Genomic DNA, 25042 nt, shown 5'->3' on the forward strand with positions numbered 1-25042 from the left:
CTGACAGTCAGCAGAAAAACACGACCTTGGGGTAGAGCGAGCTCAGGTTTCATAGAAGTGGAGAAGAGAAGCTCTCACGGGCTCACTTTTCAGCAGCAGCGCATCACTGTTAGAATAATTTCAGTTCAAATTTTGCCTGTTACAGCCAGTGATTCATCCCGAATGCTGAGAAATAAATTTGTACAGAAAACAACTGGAAAGAGGAAATCGTTATAATATCGGTTCATTCTGGGGAAACCGCGTTTTCCCTCAGGGGCCACACTACCCCATGTGCAGACAGGGATATCCCATTTGGCAAAGCATGCAGGTCATATTGGATCAATGAGGTTTAGCAATCACTGCCTTAATGTACCTGAATCACACCCATACAGGAGTCCAAGAAAATAGTTCCTTTGGGCTCTTTGGAGATCTTCTCATCCTTGTAGAAGTTTAAGTTATAAGAACCATCTCCGAGTTGAGTCAGGTGGAAATATCTCCTCTTGAACGACTGAAAAAGAAGAAAGACAGGAAATAAGAATTATTTGTATGTCTTACAGCCTGCAAAAAGATAACTAAAACAGGTTAAACTGAACAGCGAGTGGTCATATGAAGGGAAAAACATGGAATAGTAAAATGAGGAGAACTTTCCTAAATGTGAAATAAACAACAAAGATGGCATCATGTAACTTTGATCAGTTTTAACTGAAAACGGTTCAAACTGTCCTAAAGCACTGAAAAATACAGCTGAAATCAAGACATGTAACACTATTCTTAAACTATAACCGTCATAAACCAGAATCCTCTAAAGATACACAGTTTTTATATGTTGACCCTCCAAATTGGCATATTTCTGTCTGGAGCCGTCTCCTCTGCATCACCATATTTCTCAGAGTATATGGCTTTGTTTTCATCATATATTGATAATTGGTACTAAATATATAGTGCAATATGGACAATGCACTAGTAAGTTTTGCTCATTTGGTTAAAAAACTTTTTTGGGTGCCATAATATAAGATAAAAAAAAGAAACAGACCCCAACATTTGAAAAACTGGAACTAGTAAATGTTAAAAATTTGCACAAAATCGAATACTTGGGTCAAAAAAAAAAAAAAAAAAATCAATTAATTAATCATACAGTCTATTAATGTGGTCTTTATTGCCACCTTACCCTCATGGTGACACTGATAGCACTGTTCATGTTTCCTTTATACAGCCAGCCCTGTTTAGTGATTCCACCTTTCTGGGAGCCTAAGGAGGCTGTGTCCTGCAGGAGACAAGGACACAAGATAAGACAATTACCTAACACCAGAAGGATAATGCATACATCTTAACCAGCCATATAGATTTAAAATCTAGTTGTTTTCATAGCATATGCACAAATGTGCCAATTCAGGAATTAAATCATTTCACTTTTCTTTTTTTGTGTGTGTGTGTGGTTGAAACAAGCTGCAGTAAATAAACATGGAGACAAAGTGCTCCGAACACAAGCGCACTTACACACACACACACACACACACACACACACACACACACACACACACACACACACACACACACACACACACATATCATGTATACATTTCAAAACAATGTCTGATTTTATCTAAAGAAAAGTTTGTGCGACTTTATTTGGACATTTTTGCAGTGAAGCGGCATACAATAATATGTCACCAATTGCCCCACCCTGCCAAAGCTCTGTCTTGCTGTGCAGAAAGTCTTTGATCGTGTGGTCTGAGATGACACAGATCCCGGCACTATGTAGGACTTTCTCAGTCCAAACAACCAAGGCAGAAGAACATAAAACAAACTATGACTGTTAAACTAAATAAATATATCTCAGCTTTCACAGCAGATCTGTGACACATGGGCCCAGTCATCCCAAACGTTCACGGAGGTTTGTATGAGATCACGCCGTTCACATAATCACCGCTCTCATGATCTGTAAAAATAAACTAATTAGGGGAGTAATGATGAAAGAGGAGATACGGCGGTCAAAAGCTATAGATTGGTCCAGGTTTATATCAGCCTTGGATATCATTTGCAGATATACTTTCCAAATTTGAAAGACTACAATGAGAAGAGCGAATGGGCTTTCAAGATGTTATCATCCGAGTCCGGCTTCTTCTCTCAGCCCAATAAAGCAAAAGGGATTTGCTTTATTGGGCGTTGGCAGGAATTATAATATTTTCAGTGTGGAAGTTTGTGAAGTGAGCTGAAAAGCACCTGGAAAGGTTCAGAGTCCCATTTCCACTAGTCAGTGTCTAGACAACATTTGCAGGTCTGCAGAGCAGAAAAGTCACTGAGTTTAGGATCTCAGACCTCTCTTTGCCCGAGAAAACTTTGTCAAGGACATGATTAAAAAAAAAAGGCCACACTAAAAATCTACAGTCAGACAAAGTGCAGATAAACCACATTACACAGCTGATATTGAATGTGGTCTCAATGTAATGTACGGTTAGAACAGGCACGAAGATTTCTTTCGGGAAATTTACAGGAAGGCTTTATATCCTTTTCTCTCATCTACACGAGGAAATTCCCCATTTAAAAATATTCTGCAGTGCGGGTCGTGAAGGATGAGCCTTTCTATTGTGTTTCCCATCCTCCTTTCCCAGATTTTACTCTCTGGGGACTTGCACTTCTTTCAATCAAAGCTCCTTTTATTTACAAGGGAAAAGACATTGTGCAGCGCTGAGTTCTAGAAATCTTTCTAAAGATCATGTATTGTATTTCAGCTCCTATACTCTCTTGCCTATAGGAGGCACAGTTTGACATATTGTGCAACGAGGGCAGGTCAGGATCTTCATCATACATCCTATGAAGCGGCGTGACCTTGCAGCGTTTCGGATAACAATTGTATCTGCAACAGCTCCGCATTATCTTCATGGCTTTGAAGACTCCCAACAAATCTGAGTGTCTGTCAGGTGACTTATGAGCCTCCTTGTTGTGCATTCCTCCCAATCATTCCAAAGACAACAAGCACTTGTTTAATCTGTACAAGACTGCACACCCACTCTGTCATACATGAATTAGCAGAGGATAAAAAGGTCCAAATGTTGCACTGGAGCCCTTAAATTTCAATGTGAAACAAAAGACACGGTGCACGTGCAACGCTGTAATTACTGTTAACTCACCTATTAGACACAAAAATGCCTTTTATCGCCGTACAATAAAAACACGAAAGGCGTAAGTGGGGATACGTGAAATTTAACAGTGCGCAACATTTTTGAGGGTGAGGTTCATGTCATCAAGAGGAATCAAGAAACTCAATTGTGCGAAAAACTAAAAACTAACATGAACTCTTATTAAGAGGAACAGTTCACACCCAAATTAAACGCTGGGATTTTCCCCCCTCTCTCTGGCACGCAGTGCCATTTATCCATCTAGTTTTTTTCCCCTGTCAGTTGCCAAGTTTCACAAGGAATTGAAGAACTATGTCGAATATAATGGAACTAAATGACAACTAAACTCAGCTTTTTCAAAATCATGATCTAGTTAATCAAAAAGTCCAGAAACTTTGTTAACAGCAGTTCCTGAACTATTTTATCTCTTTTTATTGAAACCTTGTTACTGTGCAGGAGGAAACCTGAATCTATCAACAGACTTTCACTAGTGGCATTACAAACATGAATGGAGCTCTGTTATGCACATTGAGACACTGGATGTAATTTGGTATAAATTCACTCAAACACTTTTTTTTTTAAGGTACCTTGCTAGTACTGGGTTCAATCCTGTTACCTTCAGAATTGCCTTAATTCTTCATGGGATAGATTCAATAATGTTCCCTGAGAACTAATCCATGTTTACATGATAGCATCACACAGTTGCTGGATGCACATCCATGATGCTCTATTGGATTGTGATCGTTTGACTGCGGAGGCCGTTTGAATGCAGTCAACTCGTTGTCATCTTCAAGAAACTAGTTTGAGAAGATTTGAGCTTTTTGTCATGCTGGAGGCGGCCATCAAAAGATGGATACTATGTGTCATATGTGGCAAGATGGATCCATGCTTTCATGTTTCATGTTTCAAATTCTGATCGCACCTTCCAAACGTTGCAGCAGAAACTGAGACTCATCAGACCAGCAACATTTCTCCAATCTTCTATTGCAGAAGATTAAACCAGTGTGAACTCTAAGTGTGAACAGTTTCCTGTGTGTAGATGACAGGAGTGGTGACTCGTGTGGTCTTCTGCAGCTGTACTCCTTCAGTGTGTTGTGCTTTTAGAAATGCTCCTCTGCATACCTTGGTTTAGATGAACGGCTACTTGAGTTTCTTTTTCCTTCTTATCAGTTCAACCCACAGAATTTCTGCACAATGAATATTTTTCTTTTTCTGACCATTCTCTTTAAACCCCAGAGACTGTTGTTAAAAAAAATCCCAGCATATCAGCATTTTCTGAAATATTCAGACCCGCCCGTCTGGCACCAACAACTATGCCACCTTCAAAGTCACTTAAGTCACCTTTCTGCTCTTATTCCAAAGCTTGGATTAAACTTCAACAAGTCATTTGGAGCATCTTTACATTCCTAAATGGTCATGTGATGTCATACGATTGGCTGAATAGATATCTGCATTAATAAGCAATTGAGCAGGTGTATCTAATAAAGCGGCTAAAACTCCTCATAACAATGTTTGTGCATTATTTATGAATAAAAGAAAAAAAAACATCCATTTATAAATGTTTCTAAGTTTTAAGTGCTGTTTTGGTCTTTTGATGGTTAAATAAGCAAAGTCAGGGAGAGGTCAAATATACACATTTGATTTTGTCGCTTTGAAAGTGTCCCTAAGTTACAGTATGTGAAACTTTAGGGACCCTAGAAACTAAAAATAAGCAATGGGTATTTCTTCACACCATCCATATCTTCTGACAAAGAACTCACCTCATCTTTGTCGACATCTTCATCCACTTCAAATACATGGACAGCCAGTTTATCAGGCCTGGACACTTTACTGGAAAAACCAAATACAGTGTAAGTATAATAGCTCAAGGGGAGATATGTCAAGTGAATCTATTCATCACAACAACAAAAGACTGCAGGTTTTTCATACGCACACAGAGCACTATAGGCAGCTTACGATGGCTCTTTCATGGCTTTGCTAATCTATCCAGCATGTGTGACTGAAGCGGTTTGATGAGATCATTCTAATTTTTTTTCTTCCCTTTTTTTATAATAAGTCATTTTACATTTTGAGGCTTTCTCAAGAGAAGCACAAACGACTTTTCGGCTGCTCGTGGAAACATAACGCACACACAGCTTGCTGGAAAATGAGCAGGTGCCAAAAGGTGAGTATCACCAACTAAAAATACTGTTAATTTTGTAAACTGGCGACCGACGTCACGGTGCATTGTTTCAACTTCCCCAGATTCAGTAAAGTGACAGAACGTTTGGCAGCAGTTGTACCATCAAGGTCACTGTCAGCTCATTTTCTAACACGCTGGTTATAAAATAAGGATTCTTTACGGGAGAAGCTGGAGGTGATGACACATCTCTAAACAATGAGGGTGGTTTCCACACTGGTTGTGTTCAGAAATTGCTCAATGCACTAGGAAAAGGAAACAGTCTTTTAAATGTGTGCAACAGTTATTTGTATGCTGTGTTTCCTTTTAATTAAGTCACGCAAGATGTCAGACACAGAAAAGGGAATAGGCGACAGCTTGCGTGTGTGATCAGGCTAAAAAAAACTGTGTGACTGCAGGATTTAGCTTTAAACCGGCTGTATAGCATAGGAGTTCTTACTAAACCCTCATAACAATGTGACGGCACCTCTATAAATACACTGTAGTGCTGAGTCGAGGATTTTTTAACTATAGACTTACTTTGGAAGCTGTCGGAAATCCCCAGAATAGTCCTCATACTTGTAGTTGACCACATGCCAGTCTGACTTGTAGGTCTTAATGCACTGAGGAGACAACAGAAATTAATTACAGATCACTGTAACACTGCATTGACACAGCGAGGTAGCAATTCAGGGCTATGTGAAGGCTGGAAGTCGGTGTCATTCAGTCACCTCTAAATGTGTTTCCATTTTCTCATCTCAACATGCTACATGAAGCATGTGATGAAGGATCATCACTTTGATAAAGCTGAAGAAACTGTCGAACCATCTGATGAGAATTTGAGGCTTAGGATGTGAGTGTGTTTAATCAGAATTGCTGGTGAGATGGTTAACAGATTTACAAAGCCCTGCTCTTACTTAGTTCAGTGCTGCACGATTTCAGTAGCTTAGTGACGGTGTTTGACGGTGACTTCTTTTCAAATCCTTATGACCTAAAAGTCTTTTATAAGTTCCAGTAGACAACTCACTAACATACACATTAGGACAATATTTAATATTTCCAACCATTAAAGCTTCTCCTTGAGATAAAAAAAGGAGGAGTGTATGCACGGTGACTCTGCCACAATCCAACGTCCACCAACACAAATTGGGAGTGTTTCGCTGTCCTCCTTTCCTTGAAAAGAAAACATCTGTTCATTGTTAGAGTCAGTCATAAGTGCAGCTCCCTGGTATCTGTTCTACAGAAACTCACGCCATTTACAAGAACTGCTCCTGCAGGGAGATGAAATGCAACCTGATCAGGAGGCGAATCGGAAACAGAGAGGCTCTCACTGGGCTGATCTCCACAGCTGTCCCGGTGATGTCACACAGCGCTTAACCGGGTGTCAGTATCTTGACTTCAGACAAGGCGCTCTGAACGCTGACCTTTGACCCGGAGGGAGAACTGTCAGCTTTCAGCTGGTGTGTGGCTTAAAAAGCTCCGCTAGAGCTGGATGATTGTGATTCATCGTTTTAATCAGCACCAACTGTGAGTTACTGATAAGTATATTTTGAATTAATCCCGCACTACATCAATAAAATGTCACATCTGGTGAACTTCCTATGGTTTTATTTGATTTTGCCCTTTTGGACTTTCAAGATGCCACAGCTGACCAAAACCAGGCTGAATCACTCAACAGCAAGGCTCAAGGCTCAGCACTGACAGTAATAACTAATGACAGGAAACAAGCAGAAGCTTGATAAACTTATCAAATTAGTTGCACTTAATTTCAGTGTATTGTACCATAAACAGATGTTACTGAGAAAAAAAGGGCACAAATAGTCCCGATGCTTCCAATGATGATCTATAACGAGGCTCCTCGATGACTTCCTGATGCGCTATGACTTGCAACATTCATAACTGCTAATATTAAGTAATATATTTGGTAATGAGCCAAATTAGCGTCACTGTAGCGGAGTTATGTGGTTTACGACTGATATAATTGACCAAGTTCTTACTAGCCTGAAGCGCTGACGCCGTTTTCAAACGTCTATCATTAAAAAGATATGTATACACTTCCTTAATCATATCAAGTGTACTTACTTAGTTTGTGTATAACAGAAACATTTGTTTGGAAATGAATTTTGGTGTGCTTTACATGCTTTTTGGATCATTACTCTCAACAGGCATGAAAGGAATCTCTCTCAATATAACATACTAGCATATATCCATGCTACAGTACTGTTTTTAGTCTGTTTTTTTAATGGTTGCAAGGCACCATAATCTGTTATCATAATATGTGAGACATAATTCAAGTTTTGTGGATACAAATGGGTCGTTTTAGCCTTTTTTCAGGTGGTTGCTAGGTAACATAATGATGTCATCATGTCTGATATAAATAAGAGCCTTCAGGGGCCTGAGATGTCCTTGTGTGCCAATTTTGGTTGCTCAACTCCTGATTGTGTAAGAGGAGTTTGGAGGCAAACAGAAAGAGATTTCATGTATTATCATGCAAGATGATTTAATTGGCTCTACTTGGTCTTAGAGTATATTCCACTATTAAATGCTGTCAGTGGGTTTTTTGGGATTATTACCCCCAGTTATTTCCAATATTTGGATTCAATTATTTCACTGTGTCTTTCTGTAGGCTCTCTGTGAGTGATAGCGAGAAAGTCCTTCAAACAATATCTTCTTAAAAATCAGCCCACCTCTTGGACGAACAGACTCTGGGCCTCCCTCTCTGCATTTTCAGGCACTGTGGGGTACAGGGTTCTTCCTTGTCTCCTCAATGTCGAAATCTGCGAAAACAAAGCAAATGTCCAAATCATCAGAAGAAACATAACTGTGGGATTACAGCAGACAGCAAAGGATGACCAAAACTGAAACTGAAAAAAAGTATTACAGGGTGTGCTTTCACTTGAAACGGTCTTGTGAATGTGACCAAAGGTTATCTGGGGTTCAAAGCGTGCAAGTAAGTCAGAGACACAGTGGGATGCCTGCCCACATCATCTGACTCTAAGGCCTACTGATGGATGTGTTTAAGCCTTTCGCTAATGACCAACAGGTTGACTCAGCAGACAGGCAACACAGTAGCAAAAATAATCAAGACCCTGTAGTGTAATTAAAGTAAAAAGCCTTAAATTTTATTTAAGCAAGACCAGCACAGGAGCTTTTATCGATCACTAAGGATGCAAATTTTAGTGCTCGACAAACATCAGCGTGCCAAAATGCTCAAAACGAGAGCGCCAACAGGTTGATTACTGTGACTTTCATGTCACTAGATCCTTCGCAGAGATGTAGAAATTATTTTAATAACCTGTGGAGATGTGATAAAGCAGTAGTCAGCAGACTATTGTGTGTAACAACTATGTAACTTTACATGAATTCATGCCGATTAGAAAAAGCATTCTTTTTGTTTTTGCATTCAGCGACTGGTGCGAAGCATCGGTGGAGTTAATCCACACAAGCTCATTCTGAGCCAGGAAAAAAAACCTGCTTTGGAGCAAGCAGTGTTGGATATGACTGAGGTTTCCAAAAATGAGTTTCCCAGTTGTTATAAGAATCTGAAGCTGGAGTCCTGGGTATACAGTATTCACGTTGGTTTACTGTATGATTTCTTTTTAGTACCTTTATGGCCTTCAAAGAACATGCACCTCAAAGATCTGAAATCAGATTCATCTGATTTCATTAAAATGAAGCTACACGATATGATAATCAGTCAAATGTGGCGTTTCACAGTTACGGGATAAAAGAAGTTGTTTCACAAAAGCTTGTTTTTTTAGATATCTGGAATGACCCCATGACAAATACTAAAACTGCTGTCTTTGCCTCCCCTCTTGCCCTCTATAAACTTGCATGTGGTGTTAGATCCAGTCCTTACTGTGTCAACGTCAACAAATTCCCGAGCTCTTAATTGTGAACCTTAAGTCTCCCTTTTCCTGTCTGCTACCCATGTTTCCTGCAGGGGAGATAATGATCTTTGTACTGAAAGCAGCAGAAATAAACAGGCATGGACGCAAGAGGCAACCAGGGAGTGGGCAAAAAGAAACATTTAATTGGACTACAAGTTGCCACAGAGAATTGTCAGATCCTCTGGTTTAACATTCCCCAAATTGTTATGGGAGATGGCCAAGTTCAATAAGACCCCATCAATATTTTATCTAAACTATCAATCTTCTTTCTCCAAGCTGAGCTGGAGACAAGAACTTGACCACTTCGCAACAGCTCCGACAGACTGAACACAAACAAAGCAGTGCTTTGAGCTTATGCAAATATCAGCTTGCCTTCATGTACGCCACGTAAAATATTTACTTAGCAAGCTGATTAACTGTAGTTAACTAACACTCACTAGTAGTAAATACTAAATGATGCCAATGCTGACAGTTATGTCATTAGTTCTGCAAATATTTGGTACAGACTGTGGATAATGATTGATGGACAGCAAGTCTGAAAAGTGACACCAGTCCAGTAAAGCCTTAAACCTGAATCTTTTCTAATGGCCAGTGGTAGCCAAACCTTGTTGCTCAGTTTACTTGGGTTTTAAACCGGCCCATGGGAAAGAAGACCCTACCTCTCACTGGATTTGTGACTTTCATTCTGTTTAAAGTCCCCTTCAATACAACATGATGTTCATTAGATACATTTAGGAACAAATGCAATCTGCAGCCAAATTCCTCCACAGAAATGAGGAATTTGGCTGCAAATTCCTCCACTCAGGAAACTCTTCATTCCATGGAATGGTTGACAGAGAATATCATATAGAAGACTAGTGTTACCATAACCTTAGGGACACGACAAAGTAAAGAAACAAGAATAATGCTCTGATCTGCAGATTTCGCAGTGAAAGGGGGGGCCTTAGACAAAGAGCATATATCAAATTGAGGAGAAAGGAAGACTCCTATTCTGCTAATCTTGGACAAATTTCTCCAGGAACCTCACACAGAGAGACCAACCCAACCCTCCCTCCACTTTGCCAGCAGTATCTTGATCAAAAGCAGATGGAGCTGATATAAACATCGCCTACCAGAAGAACAGCTCATGACTTTTGATGAGCCAGAGGGAATAAGATAAGGTAGAGATCTGATAGAGGTTTCCAATACCGGGAAACAGACAAAAACTGGATTTATACAAAAATAACTCAGAGATAGAGGAGCTCTTTCTGCCTCGACTCATGACCTGTATACTTAGAAGTGAGAAGAAGTGAGATTTCTACATAACACTCACTGGTCATACACTGACACAACTCCCCAAAAACACTGAAAGCTGATTACAACCTTGCCTGAACAAGAGTCTGAACAGGCAGAAACAGATGTTAAGATCAGTCACTGAGCCTCTCGTGTTTTTTTTTTAACCCCCCCTCAGTCAGAATCACCTGTCAGCCCCTGACAACGTACTGTTTGTGTGTGAAGCTGGCATCTTATGCTCATAGCAGCAGGCTATACGTGGATATGCATGAGAAGTCAGAGTCAAGGCTGTCCTGCCGTCACATAGCACCCAGCTGCCAGGCCTTACACACCGTAACAACTGCTTCTTTATCCAGAGTCGATTCCAAAGTTAGAAACACTAAGCAGACCTGCTGCTTTCATTTATATTCTAATCATTAAAGCTGTGGCTCTACACACCAGTGACAAGGAATTATTTAAAGGTTATTTTCCCCAGATAGACCCAAGTCCCCATTACACATCCAAACAGCAACTTTGGCAGGTTTGTGGGAAGGCTGATCTCACATGGGAAGATCATCCCATATAACTTGAATCAAGTTCTCTTTGAGCATTTGAAAAAACTGATTATTTCTAAAAAGTGTTCATATATGGTTACAATGATTCTCCAAATCCACAGGTTGGGTCATAACTAAATCTTTGGCCAATGACTTTTAACTATTTTAAGAGTGATTAGTAGGAAGAAAGGAAAAAAAAAAAGTTTATGACAGCATGATGTCGTAACCATGACTGGATCCTCACCTAAAAATAAAAATCTGTTATTCTGATGTATTTCCAGTTCACTCTTCATTTAAGCAATCATGTTAAACAGGGTGTTCATAGCTTTACTTATAAAAGCAATCCTGACAAATTAGCATATTAATACATAAAACACTAAGAAGCCATCACTAAAATACCATTAATCATCCTATATTTGCAATCTTGCTTAAAAAAATAAACATCAAAACGAAACATGCTACTCGTAAAGACTCAGTTAAAATGCATTTCACCACAAAGCTCAGTCAAGAAGCCTTAAGGATCCCTGCAGTTGGTAATTACACATCATTTACAGAGAATGCATCCTTGCTTTGACAAAAAATACATTAAAAATAAAAATAATTCTGAGCATGTATTGGTGTCTAAAAGCTGTACTCATTATGCTAATGACTTGAAATGTCACAGTCATTTGGGGCATTTTGCACCAACATCTGAAGGAAGAAAGAGCCATTAAAGGCTGAAGCGATTTATAGATGCACTAAAAACTGACTATGGGAGGCTTATGTTTCACAGTGAAGGTGGCAAAGAGAGCTGGGCATCAAACAGGTTCCCCTCAAATTTTGTGATTTGGCCTGTGTCTTAGTTAAGGACTCATGATTTGATTAAGATTTGCTGGAGCAGAGAAAATCTCCATCCAGCCGTCAGGAAACTCCTAAGTGATCAGGAGTTCAGCACTCATACTTGGTACACAGTATACCTACTTACATCTCTGCCCATTAGTTTGTATTTATTATGGATATTATGAATTAACATGTTGCCTAGCAACCATCTACTAGAAGTTTACAGACTTTGAGTGTCATGAGCCTGTCCGTTTCATGCATGTGCAACACGTGGACAGCAACGCAGGCGAATAGTCACGCTCACATTCACAGCCAAATGCTAACACATTTCTTCCACTAATATGTCACTAGCTTGGAAAGATTTCACTGTGATTTGAAGCACAAAGTAAACAGTGGTTAAATGGACACTAAAATGTCTGGACAACAAACCCTGTCGAATTAACAACACTTAACCCAACTGAACGTGGACATTTAAAGGAATCCAAACAAAGAAAAGTGGACAAATCCAAAACTCTACAGTGTTCAGAGCCAGCCACAAATCAGCAGCCTCGGTATCAGCAAAGGACCAAAGCAGTTACAAGGAAATGTATGGAGACAAGTGAAAAAGAGAAAAAGGGACAATATCATCTTATCTGCTTAATTTATACACACTGGAAAATGATGCACGTACCTGACAAAAAACAAACAAACAAACAAACAAACAAAAAAGCAAGGTACCAGCCAATTAAACTGCAATCCTAGCATCACGAGCTAAAATGGGCCATTTTTACCATCTATGCACCAATAACAACTTAGAAAAGTGTTGTATAATTTTCATTACATAACAGTACTACGTAATTCATATCCACATTCAATTCAATTCAATTTTATTTATACAGCGCCAAATCACAACAACAGTCACCTCAACACGCTTTATACTGTAAGGTATAACAACAATACATACATAGAAAAACCCAACAATTGTATGACCCCCTATGAGCAAGCACTTTGGCGACAGTGGGAAGGAAGAACTCCCTTTTAACAGGAAGAAACCTCCAGCAGAACCAGGCTCAGTCAGAACAGGCTGAACAAAACTGAGTTCATCTCACTGATGTGTCCCTGCACAACAATGCCAGTTTATTGTGTGGCCCGTTACCTGGCAACCACCTAACAACAGACTAAAATGACATTTACAGTGAAGAAGACCGACAAAAATGCCCCGGTTTCTATTCTCTTAAAGGGATTGGACAATGGATGGTATAAATCTTATATTTATTTATATAAACAAGATCTACCATATTTTTTTCTTTACTTTTCTCAGTGTGATTAACTATATCAGTTTGCCAGCAGCATGAACAGACCCAGTAATATTGTAGCATAGGTGTGTACTGGTATCAGAAATACATGAAATAGTATGTTTGTCTTTTATTCTCACCGCATCAATTTTGTGGTATAGCGTTGATAATAAAGGACCAACTCCACTAGCATAAAATTACTGTTAATTCCTGATGTAATGCCAAAACATTCCAAAATGTTCCAGGTGAAACTTGTACTTTGCAGTTCCCGTTACAGGAGAGGATGTCGACACAATTAGATTTCTGACTGTAACTCTTTGGATCAGAGCAATCTGAATGACCCGTACATCCTGAGGAATACACATACCATCTACAACTCCAATAAATAATAACTGTATTCTTCAACCAATGTGGGAATTCAGACAAAAGATGTTAAAGTCATTAGAGTAAAAAAAAGACAAACCCAAAAAAGACTTCCCTTACTGGAGTGGTGTTATATTAAAGGCCCAGACTCTATAAAGCTTTGACAGCAATGTGAGACAAAGTGGTAGGGTTAGATCTGAGGATATACTAACATCCTTCAAAGAAGTCTCATTTCCTGAAGTACCAGCTCTGGGCCAGATCTCCATTTTAGATTTTCCAGCCGCAGCGTGGAAAGTGTGAGGGACGCACATCCTGCACGGTGTGGCTGGAGATAACACTTACTCTGTCACAACATGGGACACAGAATGAGCCAATTAAACAGATGGCCCCTGACCCATCTCTTGCTGCAGCAGAGGAGGATATAAACAAAAGGAAAGCCTTTGTCAGTGGCTACACCCATCATCACAATAGTGGCCGCGCCTGGCCCAAAGGAAAAACCACTTCAAACAAACACAAAAAAGAAAACACGCAAGTGGACGAGTAAATATTAATATTGTATAGATACCAGTAAATGTAACGACCTCGTGTGTTTAGCAGCAATACACAGGAGGACAGTTTAACTCCTGTCTGCCTGACTTTGCACCAGAAGTGTACAGCAACAACGGAAACCAGAACACTGAAGATGCACACCACCGTTTGCTATGGAACATTTTTCCATAGTTTCATAGCTGCTCCTCAGCAATTTAACCCCAGAGCCACATTTACTATAGTAAGACTCAGCATCTATACTTCTGCAAACATAGATGGCGAGTCTGCTGAAAAACGTGCATGAAAAGTTTGGACACTCACCTCAAAGTCCTCAAGGGGGAACTGCAGCATGTCTCTGAGGACATCGCTAAGGATCTGCGTCTTCCTCTGCACCAGCACATTTTCATAATCGAGCGGCTCGATCACCTTTGGTTTTACCTAGAAAACACATAAACACACAGTTGTGGATTAAACTACAAAACTAAAGCAAGTAACACGAAGGCATAGAAGAAGCTATCTGTGACGTTATTGGATGGATTCAGAAGAGAGATCAAGGAAATGAGTAACAATATGCAAAACAATCAAACATAATAAGATTACTGTTGACATGCCAACCCCTCAGCACTGGAGAGTAAAAACCCATTACCTCATTTCAGTTTTCAGACCTTCATCACTTTCTCATCAACTAAATGAAACTTGACGACAGGCATAAATTGGTCTCAAAGGACATATCATGACATATCAATTTATTACTGCGTTTGTAGAGATGTAGAGATCAGATATAGGAGCAAACTTCTGAATAAGAACGGCTCATTTGTAGCACAGAATATTTAAAAAAAGACGTGCATGCACAAGTGCATTCGGTGCGAGGAAAGAAAAGACTTTCAAACAAAGGCAGTTTGGTGTGTGGTTAACCTATGTGATGATGCTTATACTTATATAGTGGGGGATCTTGATGAATAAGCAACAAAATAAAAAACAAAGCTGGTAAACCATAACTAACAGGAATGCACTTGAAATAAGTATCTGCAGGAGAAGAGATCACAGTCAACAGACTTTGATTTATCCAGCCGTGTTATCACACTGGGCACAATAAGACATGCTTTCTGTTAGATGCACAGTGACAAGTCAATCAGGGCTCCATCTGCCCAGAGAAAGTGCATCTGCTTCAAGGATAAGGAGGGTCTCAATGAGCTCAACTCTTTACGACGTGCAGATTTTTTGGTTTATTGTCACAGTGCCTGCTGAAGCAGGTTAGAGTGCTGACCCACTCTACACCCCCAAGGAGAAAGCCTATAAGTCGCAGGAGGATGCAGTGGCCACCAGGCAGAACGCAAGCTGTCAACGCTTTTATCTGTTGGGATGGGTGGATAAATCTAACAACGAGCAAAGTGAAAAACAAGCAGTGACAGATCAGCAGACTTCAGGGCTGAGCGACAGCACTGCTCACTCGTTCCTCCCACATCTGGGACTGATAATGTTAGCATGATCTCAGCTTGGGGGGGGGGGGGGGGGGGGGGGAGTCATGCATGTAGACCTGCCTGTATCTATGTTGCTATGTAGCAACCTTTGTTAATAACAGAGTAGAGCGAGGACAGAGGGGGCAGGACCTTGTATCAGTTTCAAGGACAGGGAGGGAATAGGAGAGCAGAGATGGTGCCACCATGTCTGTCAGCTGAAGCAGGTTGTGACATACCAGACAACTTCTTCTTCACAAGTATTATTTACACACGAAGCTACAATTATCTGAAGTTAAACTTCAATAAACTGTGCTCCCCTTAGAACAGAAAAAACTGATGGATGGAGACATTTCTAGATATCAGACGGGTAAGCCAGGAAAGAATTTATGAAAAGATAAGATAAAAACGTGTATGTCTTACTTAATCCGACGCCTAAAATCTCCATATCTCCACAATCTGAGCGCCTTCAGCAGATACTGAAGTCTTAAGAACATCAGGCAAACACACCTATACTGTCATTATTAAGCAATGACCTGGGAAAAAACCCCAAAACACAATGAATCAGGTTTGACTAAACCACACACCTGCAAGGGATACTCTGGAGCAGAGGAGTCATTCTACTTAACAGGCAACAAGTGGCCCCATCTGATCTTACATGAGTAAAATCAACATACAATAACCTAATTAATAACAAAACAAGTGAAAAGGAACAGAAGCACATTCTGACAGTGTTTATATATGATGAGCAATCTTAAAAAACAAACGATGAGCGTTTGAGTCATGGTAAAAAAGAAAAAAGAAAAACAAAAAAGTACACCCTCTTTCAAGTCTGAGGTTTTACCATGTCATCATGTCAGTCTTTATTTAGCAAAAACCAAAAACAAAGCCAAACATGTGACAAACTAAAGATACCCTTCTATTGACCAAAGTGCTGTGCATCTAAAATAATCAAATGAGATAAAAACAATAAAAGTTATCTGGAGTTAACTGTGAGGCTACTCATCTGTCAGTTAAAGCTTGGATGTAGTGGGTCAAACCACAGGACAATGATCCAAAGCACAACAGCAAATCTAAAAAGAAAAAAAATCAAGGCGTTGCAGTCAAAGTCCAGACCTCAACCCAACTGAAATGCTGGCTGGACCTTAAGCAATCTGTGCAAAAACAAATACCTGCAGACCTCAATGTACTGAAGCAATGCTGTGGAGAAATATTTTTCAATTTCCATGTGCCACTCCTGTCATAGTGATGTCATCACCACACCAGGACTGTTTGTCAGGCGAGTTCTGCCATAAGTTTGAGACTTTTGGACTGGAGGGTTTAAGCTAGTAGAGAAAAAGTGAACAAGTGAGCAATCTGAGGCTCAAAGATGCCATAAAAAAACCAAATAAATACTAGAAAGAAATTAATGAAGCCTCTGCTGTATGGTCAAAACCAAGCTAGTAAAGATGTGGTAGTAACTACATTTAAATAAAGTATGTGCTGAAAGATTTGACCCCGTTTTAGTGATGGTGCCCCTTTTCTCACCAGTAATGGATATCTGAACCCACTCAAGTGCTGCTGATTCCCTCTAAACTCTTCTGGGCGCCTCCACATTGCTTTGTCAGTGGCCCAAAGTGGTCAACCACACAGTGCACTCAGCACTGAGCGCAAAAGCTCTGTCATTCTCTCAACCCACAGTGCTGACCATAGTCGATACATAGCCCCAAATTTACACTGTCTTATTGTCAAATTAGTCCTTTAAGAAGGTATTTGAAATCACCTGTTGAACAAATGCCTTCAAGACTAACGGTAACGTTTGACTGTCAATCAGAAAATACTGAAGCTCCAGTTACGTTTCTTGGTCGTCTACACACCCGAGCAGAAACGTGCAGACTGTATATTCAACAGCTGTAAACTCAAGTCAGCAAACAGGCGAGCCAACCCTGCAAGAACAGAAAACAGACGCTCATGAAGCCATCCCTTCCACTCCCTCTCTACAGCGATCGGGCAGCTGTTTATCTGCATCTCCCACTCCTCCACATCACTGCACCCTCACGCAGCCTGAAACAATGGTGCTGTGTAGTGCCTCTCAGTCTTGTCACTGATTGTTTGGTTGACTCTGCAGAGGGCCTGAGCACTGGACACCTTCATTAAAGGGCAGGAAATTATCACTGTCGCGGGCGCTGACTTTTGCGCCAAATAAAACATTTTACAAGCCAAAGCAATCTTTGAGAATAAAGTCGAGGGACCTGTGATGTATTCGTCCAGGTAGTAAAGTGCTAATAAAGTTCAACCTTCCCCCGTGCTGGTGCTAACACTGCAAATTTGAAATGTGAGCTGGCAGCACTGTTTATATGAAAGGAGGCGAGAGAGTGAACCAGCACAAACGCTCACATGACACCTGCTTTTGGCACTTTATGGCTGAGGTTAACCTTTACACGACTTACTTTCTCAAGGATCAGAGCAAATTTGAGACGTCAGTACTGATTTTTTTTTTTTTTTTCTTAATGTAAACCAAAAAGTCTCACATCTCTATGTGAATTACTTGAATGACTTACCACCACCTGTGGCACTGGATCTACCTCAGGCTCAGCTGCAACCAACCTCTTGTACTGCTGTGGACTCTCAATGACCAGCTCCTTTTTTGGAGTTTTACTAGCCCTTCCTTGCATTGTCAACACTTGTGGTAAGATATTTCCAAACCAGATCCCAAAGAGAAGTCGCAAGCCAGCATATCAGGTAGAGAAAAATCTTTGTACTGGAAAAAGTTTCTATATCTCCCTTTTCAGTCCCTAGCTCACTCCAAGCTACAGCTGCTCTGACTGAAAGCAGTGGACTCACACCCAGGCTGAGGAGATGGCCCCTCCTACACTCAGCTGTGCAGCCTGGGGGAGTTAAACACCCTCACACACACACACACACACACACACACACACACACACACACAATGAAGCTATATGACCCCACACTATCCACCTGCACAGCAACAAAGGGTTAACAAAAGAAAACAAAAGATACACATTCCTCAAGAATTACAGTGTGGTCAGGCACAATCCACGCCTTATGTGGGACAGCTGAAATAAGAGCTGGGTTCAAATTTATCAAAAAAAGCCCAGAGTGAGTGACACAACAATGAGGCACTTTAATGGCACATTAATAATAAGCATGACCAAGTTTTCTTTTGAAAGGTTAAACATGAGCTTCCAGGCTGAACCCTTTAGATTGTAGCAGGACTCCAGAAGCAACATTTAAAAAAACTCTGCCACCTTTTTGAAGACGTAAGACTGAGCAGGACATGAATCAGCTGTGTCGGCCAATATGACAGAGTTATTAGTCACTTAAATTTTCTTTTTCTTTTTTTTGCTCTCCTGCTTCCAGTACATGACTACAGCTGAGACAGTAGCTGTAATCACAGATGACAGATTAGGTCCAGCTTCTGTCTCCCTGCTTGTTGATGCAACTGCTTAAGGGGGATTCCAGCATGAAGCAGCCCCTCTCAACCCACCCAGGAGTGGGCTCCACCTACAGATTCCTCTGGTGGGCCACCGCAGGAGTGGATGTTATGGTTTCACGCCTGCGCCTCAGTTTAAAGAGAAAGAGAGAGAACAGCTGCTTCCTTCAAAGGGTTACATGTGACACACTTGTATAGGTAATTCGATCTAAATCAATAACAGGATATTAAACAGGCAATAGGCAAGTTTATTGCTGTAACTTATCCTTATGAAATTAAAGCTGATTGCACCATGCCCATTTAAGGCATAGTGCAATCAGCTTTCCACAGGTAGCTGAAATGATGGCTGGTGAAAATGGGTGAAGAGGTGTTAATATTTTTTCATATTAACACAAACTGAGAATTTATTAAGAAATCCATAAGAAATAATCAATTAGATGCTGGTTGTAATAAAATAAAAAATAAAATGTAACACTATGGGACTCAACAGTATAATTGCATAAAAAGGCATGGAGATGTTATGGGGATTTCCTTCAGTGCTTTCTAACTACACTTGGGCAATTGTTGCTTGTCACGTGTCCGAGAATAGTATGGTGCAGTATAAGTATATAACTGCTGGGTAAAAGTTTCACTTTACTTTGACCTTAGCCCTAACTAACCATTACCTAAACAACCTGAGGGTAGCAGTCTGGTAATACTGAAAGGAAGAAAAAACAACACTGACAAAAAACCAGATGACTGGTGACAGAGAAGCTCTTTATGCAGGACCTGATATGAGCTTCACTTTTACGTATATCCTGATTCCTATACAAAGTAAATATTGTACATATAAGTGGAAGGTACTTTCCAGAAAACTTGCATCAGGAACTTTCCCATTGAGCTGCATGTTTAACTGAGTGTTTACCATAAGCAGAGAGTCAGTTGAGATGCTCTCTACAGTTGATCCTGACCAATATATTGACCCTCACTGATATAGTCAGCCAATATTATCTAGATTTCTAATAGCTAATAGTTCATTTAAAAAAAAAAAAAAAAAAAAAAAGGTAAAGAAGAGGTGGGAGAAAGTCTAGTCAAACATGTTGAATGAGCGTTGATGTCCTGTTGCTCAGCAACAGGTGCACGGAATGCCGCAAACAAATGATAGGGAAATGTATTTATGTTTCATGTGTTTGAAAGAAAAAGAAAAGTATTGGTTAACATATTGGACTTTTTTAATTACCAAATATTAGTATTGATTTTTGGTATTGATGTAAGCTCTGCTCTGCAGTATAGTTTACCCCTCTCAGTCTTCCAACTAAAAGTCTTTACCGTATCAAATTCTTCGATTTATACTGTGTCCATCTACAGCTTTACTCATTTACAGTTTAGTACATGAGTAAATCGAGTAAACTCTCGATTATTAGCACACATTTGCATGACTATACGTCCCACTCCACTAAAAACACACACGGATAAAGAAAAGAGTGATGCAGTAGAAGCTCGACTTTTTGAATCCTCCTAGATATCTCATATCTGCAGCAATATAACTTATTGAGGACATGCTGGCGTGGCACAGCACTCACATTTTTTGGCTCGGTGCTTAAATCAAATTCCGTGGAAACGATTACAAACATATTTCTTTGGGGCAAGCTGGCACTGGGTCTAAGCAGGAAGGCCCGCTGAGGCCTTTTTAGTAGCAGAACAAACACTGAAGTTGCCAGAAGAACACTCAAAGGATATTTTGGGAAGTGTATTCTGATCAAATACAATTTCATACGCCCTCCTGTGAGTGCGAATAAATTGACGGCATAAATGTACAAAAAGAAGACGGTTTGTTGACGACTCACACTTTGTTGCTGTACCTGTGGATCTGAAATGAATGCTCAGGAATGAAAAATATCTAAGTAAAAAAAAATGTTGAAAACAATCAGGCAAAATGTCCTCTTATTCTCTATGAGGGTTTTCTCTTGTTTTCTGGAAACGCTTAGAAATTTCGTTTGGTTTCGCTTTGCGTCATTATCGAACCATTTCATGACAGAACTGGGAGGCAAGACAAACAATGAATTTGAAGTCCAATATGCCACTTAATCTTGACCTAAATGATGTAATCCACTTATGTATCATTACACATCATATAAATTATATTTTATTACATTGGTTTTGCATGATACAATTCACTATGGAAGTTGTAAAATAGTATATTAAGGATCTGGACAATCATCAGATGTCCATCTTTGGTTTCTCGTAGATTTCTTTCTTTTTTTCTCCCTTTTGTTTTCAATCACAATCGCAATTTTTATCTCTGTCTGGTAATAAAAGAAAAGGGAGGAAATGACTAATATTAGAATAGGTTAAAATATTAAGCAATTACCCACATATATCAAGCTGTGATCCCCACCCTGGACGTGAGTATGACTGGACTTCTCAGTTGCGTAACAAAGGTTTGATGCAAGCAGCGTCTGAGCTAAAGCAAAACAGGGCGTAACCTGGAATGTAATGTAGCAAAAACACAGCGCTCCACTACAGCGGCAGCTCAGGCACCCACCCCTCTCTGCTCTGTTTTCGGTCACTTCTCCACACGGTCCTGTACTGTTGACTAAACCAGAGGTAATAAAGATGCTGTACTGTGTATGTAGTCCCTGTTAATAACATCATGGCAGTAGGATGTGGGAAACAATGGCATTGAAAATAACAGGATGCAATCACGAGGCAAAGAGTCTGCAGCAGAGCTAGAAAATAAAAAAGTCTCACTTTACATTACAGGAATGCGCTCGGTAATAATGCAGCTATTAGAGACGGAGAGCAAAATTGCTTTATTGATGAACGAGCCTTAAATGTAACTAACAGTATTGAATACGAATAAAGCTGCTTTTACATCTCTGGGAAAAATCAAACCACTGTTGCCAGAATGCCTTTAAAGCACATGAGCCTGAGTGCTGCAGACAATGTATCCCATGTATCAGTCACCAAGTGAGCAACATAAACACTGAACACATGCACTGGTGGTGCGAGGAATGATGCAAGTAAGGCTGACATGTCTCGAAAGTAGGAAGCAATCACTAAGAAAAACAGATGTGGTGTTGTTTTCCTGTAAATGCATCAAACATGAAAACTACAAAGAGACTGATCGTAGCGTTTGCCCAGTGTGGTCAGGATGGGTGTGATGGGTGAACATAATGTGTGGGTAAATATCAAAGAGAAGTCAAAGTGATTGAATCTATCTAACTGACTTAATCTGAACAACTTCTGGGTGACGTCATGCAGGCTCTGTTTGGTATTTTAACTCCTTAACACAAGGAATGTATAAACATGTACCCATTTGGCAAAGGTCATTGGAAACAGACCATCACAGATCTTATGTTGGGAGTGGGAGTCCCAAAACAGATTTGGACAAAAGGTACTATCATCTTTCACCAGTTTTTCTTTTTCCATCACTTCAAGTGCTTCTGTTACTGAGTGAGTCAACCGCTTGACAGCGAGACTTTCTCAAGAACAACAAGACAAAAAAATTACCATTGCGCAGGAGCCCACACATTATCTCAAATCTGCGACTTTTCTTTTAAGGAGACCGATACGAGAGCTTTCACGAGGAAGGAAAAGGCTGAGCTGTTGTAATCAGCGAGTGAATCAACAAAGCGGTAAACAGGCAATGTCTCCAGACATTAAATAGTTTACGGACAGCTTCCCATAGTCAGCTTCGTCTAGGATTGTCTGCAACTAGCTGAATGCACGCTTGGCTTAGCATCTATGTTTAAAATGCCCAGAAGTGATAACCTGCTGCAATCAGAAGGAATTAAAAGGGCAAACATAATGGCTTGTGTCTTTTTATAACCGGGCTTAATGGATTAAAAAGGTGCAAACAGTTCCCTAAGCAGCACACATCCTGCCCAGTTTTAGACATTTTTGTATGAAGATAATGTGCGCAAAGGCCAAGGCTCATATGAAAACTAAGAAGGGAGTAGAAGGTTACGACTGCTACGGTACACTTTTTAAAGTAATGCAAACAAAAAGGTTGCCTGGTTTGTGTTTTCGCTACAGCAAATAAAGCGATGAAATCACGGGAAATAAAAACTTACAAGAAATTCAAACATTTCTAAAAAGGTCAAAAGAATTGCAAACCTTTAAACTTTTCCTTTCGCTTCAATTGTCAAAACAAAACAGGTATGATAGCTGTCAATACCTCATTGTGTTTTTCAGCTCCTTAGAATGTCATTCATCAAGTTGAGGGAATGATGATTTAGCTGTTTGCTAATAATAGCAGTAAGCGTAGCTTTAGTAGTGATATATTTAACATTACTGAACTGGTTGGTGTGGTTTTTGCTAGGTAGTTTTTGTCAGTTTCAGTTCCACTCTGGACTGAACCATATCCCTCGCACATTTTAACTATCGATTATAAGACCATGGATGCTGACAGAGGATTATCTGCCCCCGTTTGGGTGATAAGACCATTCTGGAGCCAAGAGAAGCAAGCGTGCCCTTGACCCAATTCCCTGCCGCTGTCACTCAGCTCTCTGCTGTGGGTACGATGAACCAGCAACACATAGAAGACATCACACACACACACACACACAGCAGTGAGTAAACACAAACGAGAAGAAGAAGACAAGCTGGTACGGAGCAGCAGAAACCCTGCCAAGCCCGCTGGTTCACAGATGAAGAGCGGTGATTGATTTCCAGCAGACACAGGGCTTACTGTCCCTCCTTACCCTCCTCACCCCCCATCCCTGCTCACAGAGGCTTTAACCCGTGAAGCACTTAGCAAGAGGCAACAGTCGGCCCTCCTACTGCCCTACTTTTACTGGTAACATTCATAGGTGCAGAGTCACGTGACAGTGATTTTTACTTGTGTAGCTGCTGAATATAAATAACGGTTGTGTAAATACCATATAAATTAAACTTAGCTTTATTTCAATGAGTCTACCATCTGAATAATTTAATTAGTCATATATTAGGTATTCCTTCAGTATGTTAGCAGAGCCTATCGGCAAAGGACTTCCTCTGACAAGATTTAGAAATATTTAGATAGAGCTGAAGTTGTTATTGATTAGATAATGTCAGAATTTACTGATTTTCTCCATGTTATATTACTTCTGAGGAGCTATAACCATTACTTTTATGATAGCAGAGCTTTAGTAGACAGAAACACCACTTTAAAAGGAGTTTCAAAACTAAATTCAGCAACGTTAGCCATTGCACTGATTGGATTAATGCTGAGATGTATTTTGGTTAAAACCATGATCCAGTTCATTGAAAGACAAAAAAAGGCATCAAACATCCTGCTTTTCAAAATAAGACTGTAATAAAATGTGCTGCTTGTTGATTCTTTTTTTGTCCTGTTTAATACCAAAGTACTAAACAAAAAAGGTATGGGTAGGATGGTTAGATAAATCAATAAATATTAGGTTTGTCCTCGGGGCATTTAACATTATAGCATATAGCGTAAAAAAATGAATAAATAATGTAACCTTTTTTCCATATGGATTTTTGCTCAATACACAAACAGTTCTGTTGCTTTTGTTGGTAGAAAAATAAAAAGCTGCTATATTGGGTTAGAGGGAGTGCACAGACACACACACACACACCTTAAGTATTCGTGGTGTTGGCAATACACGCGACTCTCTTCGACTCAGCGCTCGCTCAGCCTCAGACGGTCCAGTGGGCTCTGCTGCTTCCTTGCAGATGTAGCCACTACAGTTCCTCTCCAGGACAGTACGCAGCCCATCAAACACAACCGTGCTGGTGGTGCACCCCATCCCTCCAGGTCCAAACAGGCATCAGTCAGGAGAGCCTGCCAGTGACCCAGTTTCCTTGATTGTCTCCTGCTCCCCTCTGGTCCATGATCTTACTCTGACATGCACATCCGCAACTTCTCACCCACACAGAGAGCATCAGAGTCCATGTGAAAAGGATCCAGGGAGAGGAATAGCTGGAGAATTTACACACAAACCTCGCGCAGAAGAGTCAAGGCTGTCCCAGTCCGTGCTTGTAGAAATACCTCAGTCAGCAGGCGAGATACAGTGAGTGAGTGAGTGAGGGAGGCAGAGCAAAGAACGAGGGATGGGGGGGGATGAAGGATGCTGTGTGAGCTCTGCTGCAGCTTCAACCAATGCTGAGCTTCGGTGCAACGCAGGCTCGTGTGTGCATCTGTCTCACTTATTCAGTCACTTGCTTGATCTCCTCCGAGCCACTCTGGATTTCCAAATTCTTCCCAATCCTTTTTTGCCTCTTCTTTTCAATC

At 40.3% G+C, this 25042-nt stretch overlaps 1 protein-coding gene across 13 annotated transcripts in view; it reads right to left on the reverse strand.

The window, feature by feature from the left end:
* LOC100691189 (dedicator of cytokinesis protein 9) overlaps positions 1 to 25042 on the reverse strand; it is a 72858-nt gene that overhangs the window by 27918 nt on the left and 19898 nt on the right. For 4 of the 13 annotated variants that reach the window (XM_025904122.1, XM_019352710.2, XM_019352711.2 and 1 more), the window contains exons 1-7: positions 24387 to 24829; positions 14257 to 14373; positions 7944 to 8033; positions 5797 to 5879; positions 4859 to 4928; positions 1148 to 1243; positions 353 to 487 (exon numbers count right to left, since the gene is read on the reverse strand). In XM_025904122.1, coding sequence (XP_025759907.1) covers positions 353 to 487; positions 1148 to 1243; positions 4859 to 4928; positions 5797 to 5879; positions 7944 to 8033; positions 14257 to 14373; positions 24387 to 24557 — 762 coding nt within the window. In that variant the 5' untranslated portion in view covers positions 24558 to 24829. Of the gene's footprint in view, positions 1 to 352; positions 488 to 1147; positions 1244 to 4858; positions 4929 to 5796; positions 5880 to 7943; positions 8034 to 14256; positions 14374 to 17932; positions 18209 to 24386; positions 24848 to 25042 lie in introns of those variants that run through there. The other 9 variants (XM_025904123.1, XM_013272617.3, XM_013272620.3 and 6 more) reach the window with 6 other exon arrangements.

Source organism: Oreochromis niloticus, linkage group LG16 (assembly GCF_001858045.2).
Source record: "Oreochromis niloticus isolate F11D_XX linkage group LG16, O_niloticus_UMD_NMBU, whole genome shotgun sequence".
Classification (NCBI taxonomy): Eukaryota; Metazoa; Chordata; class Actinopteri; order Cichliformes; family Cichlidae; genus Oreochromis; species Oreochromis niloticus.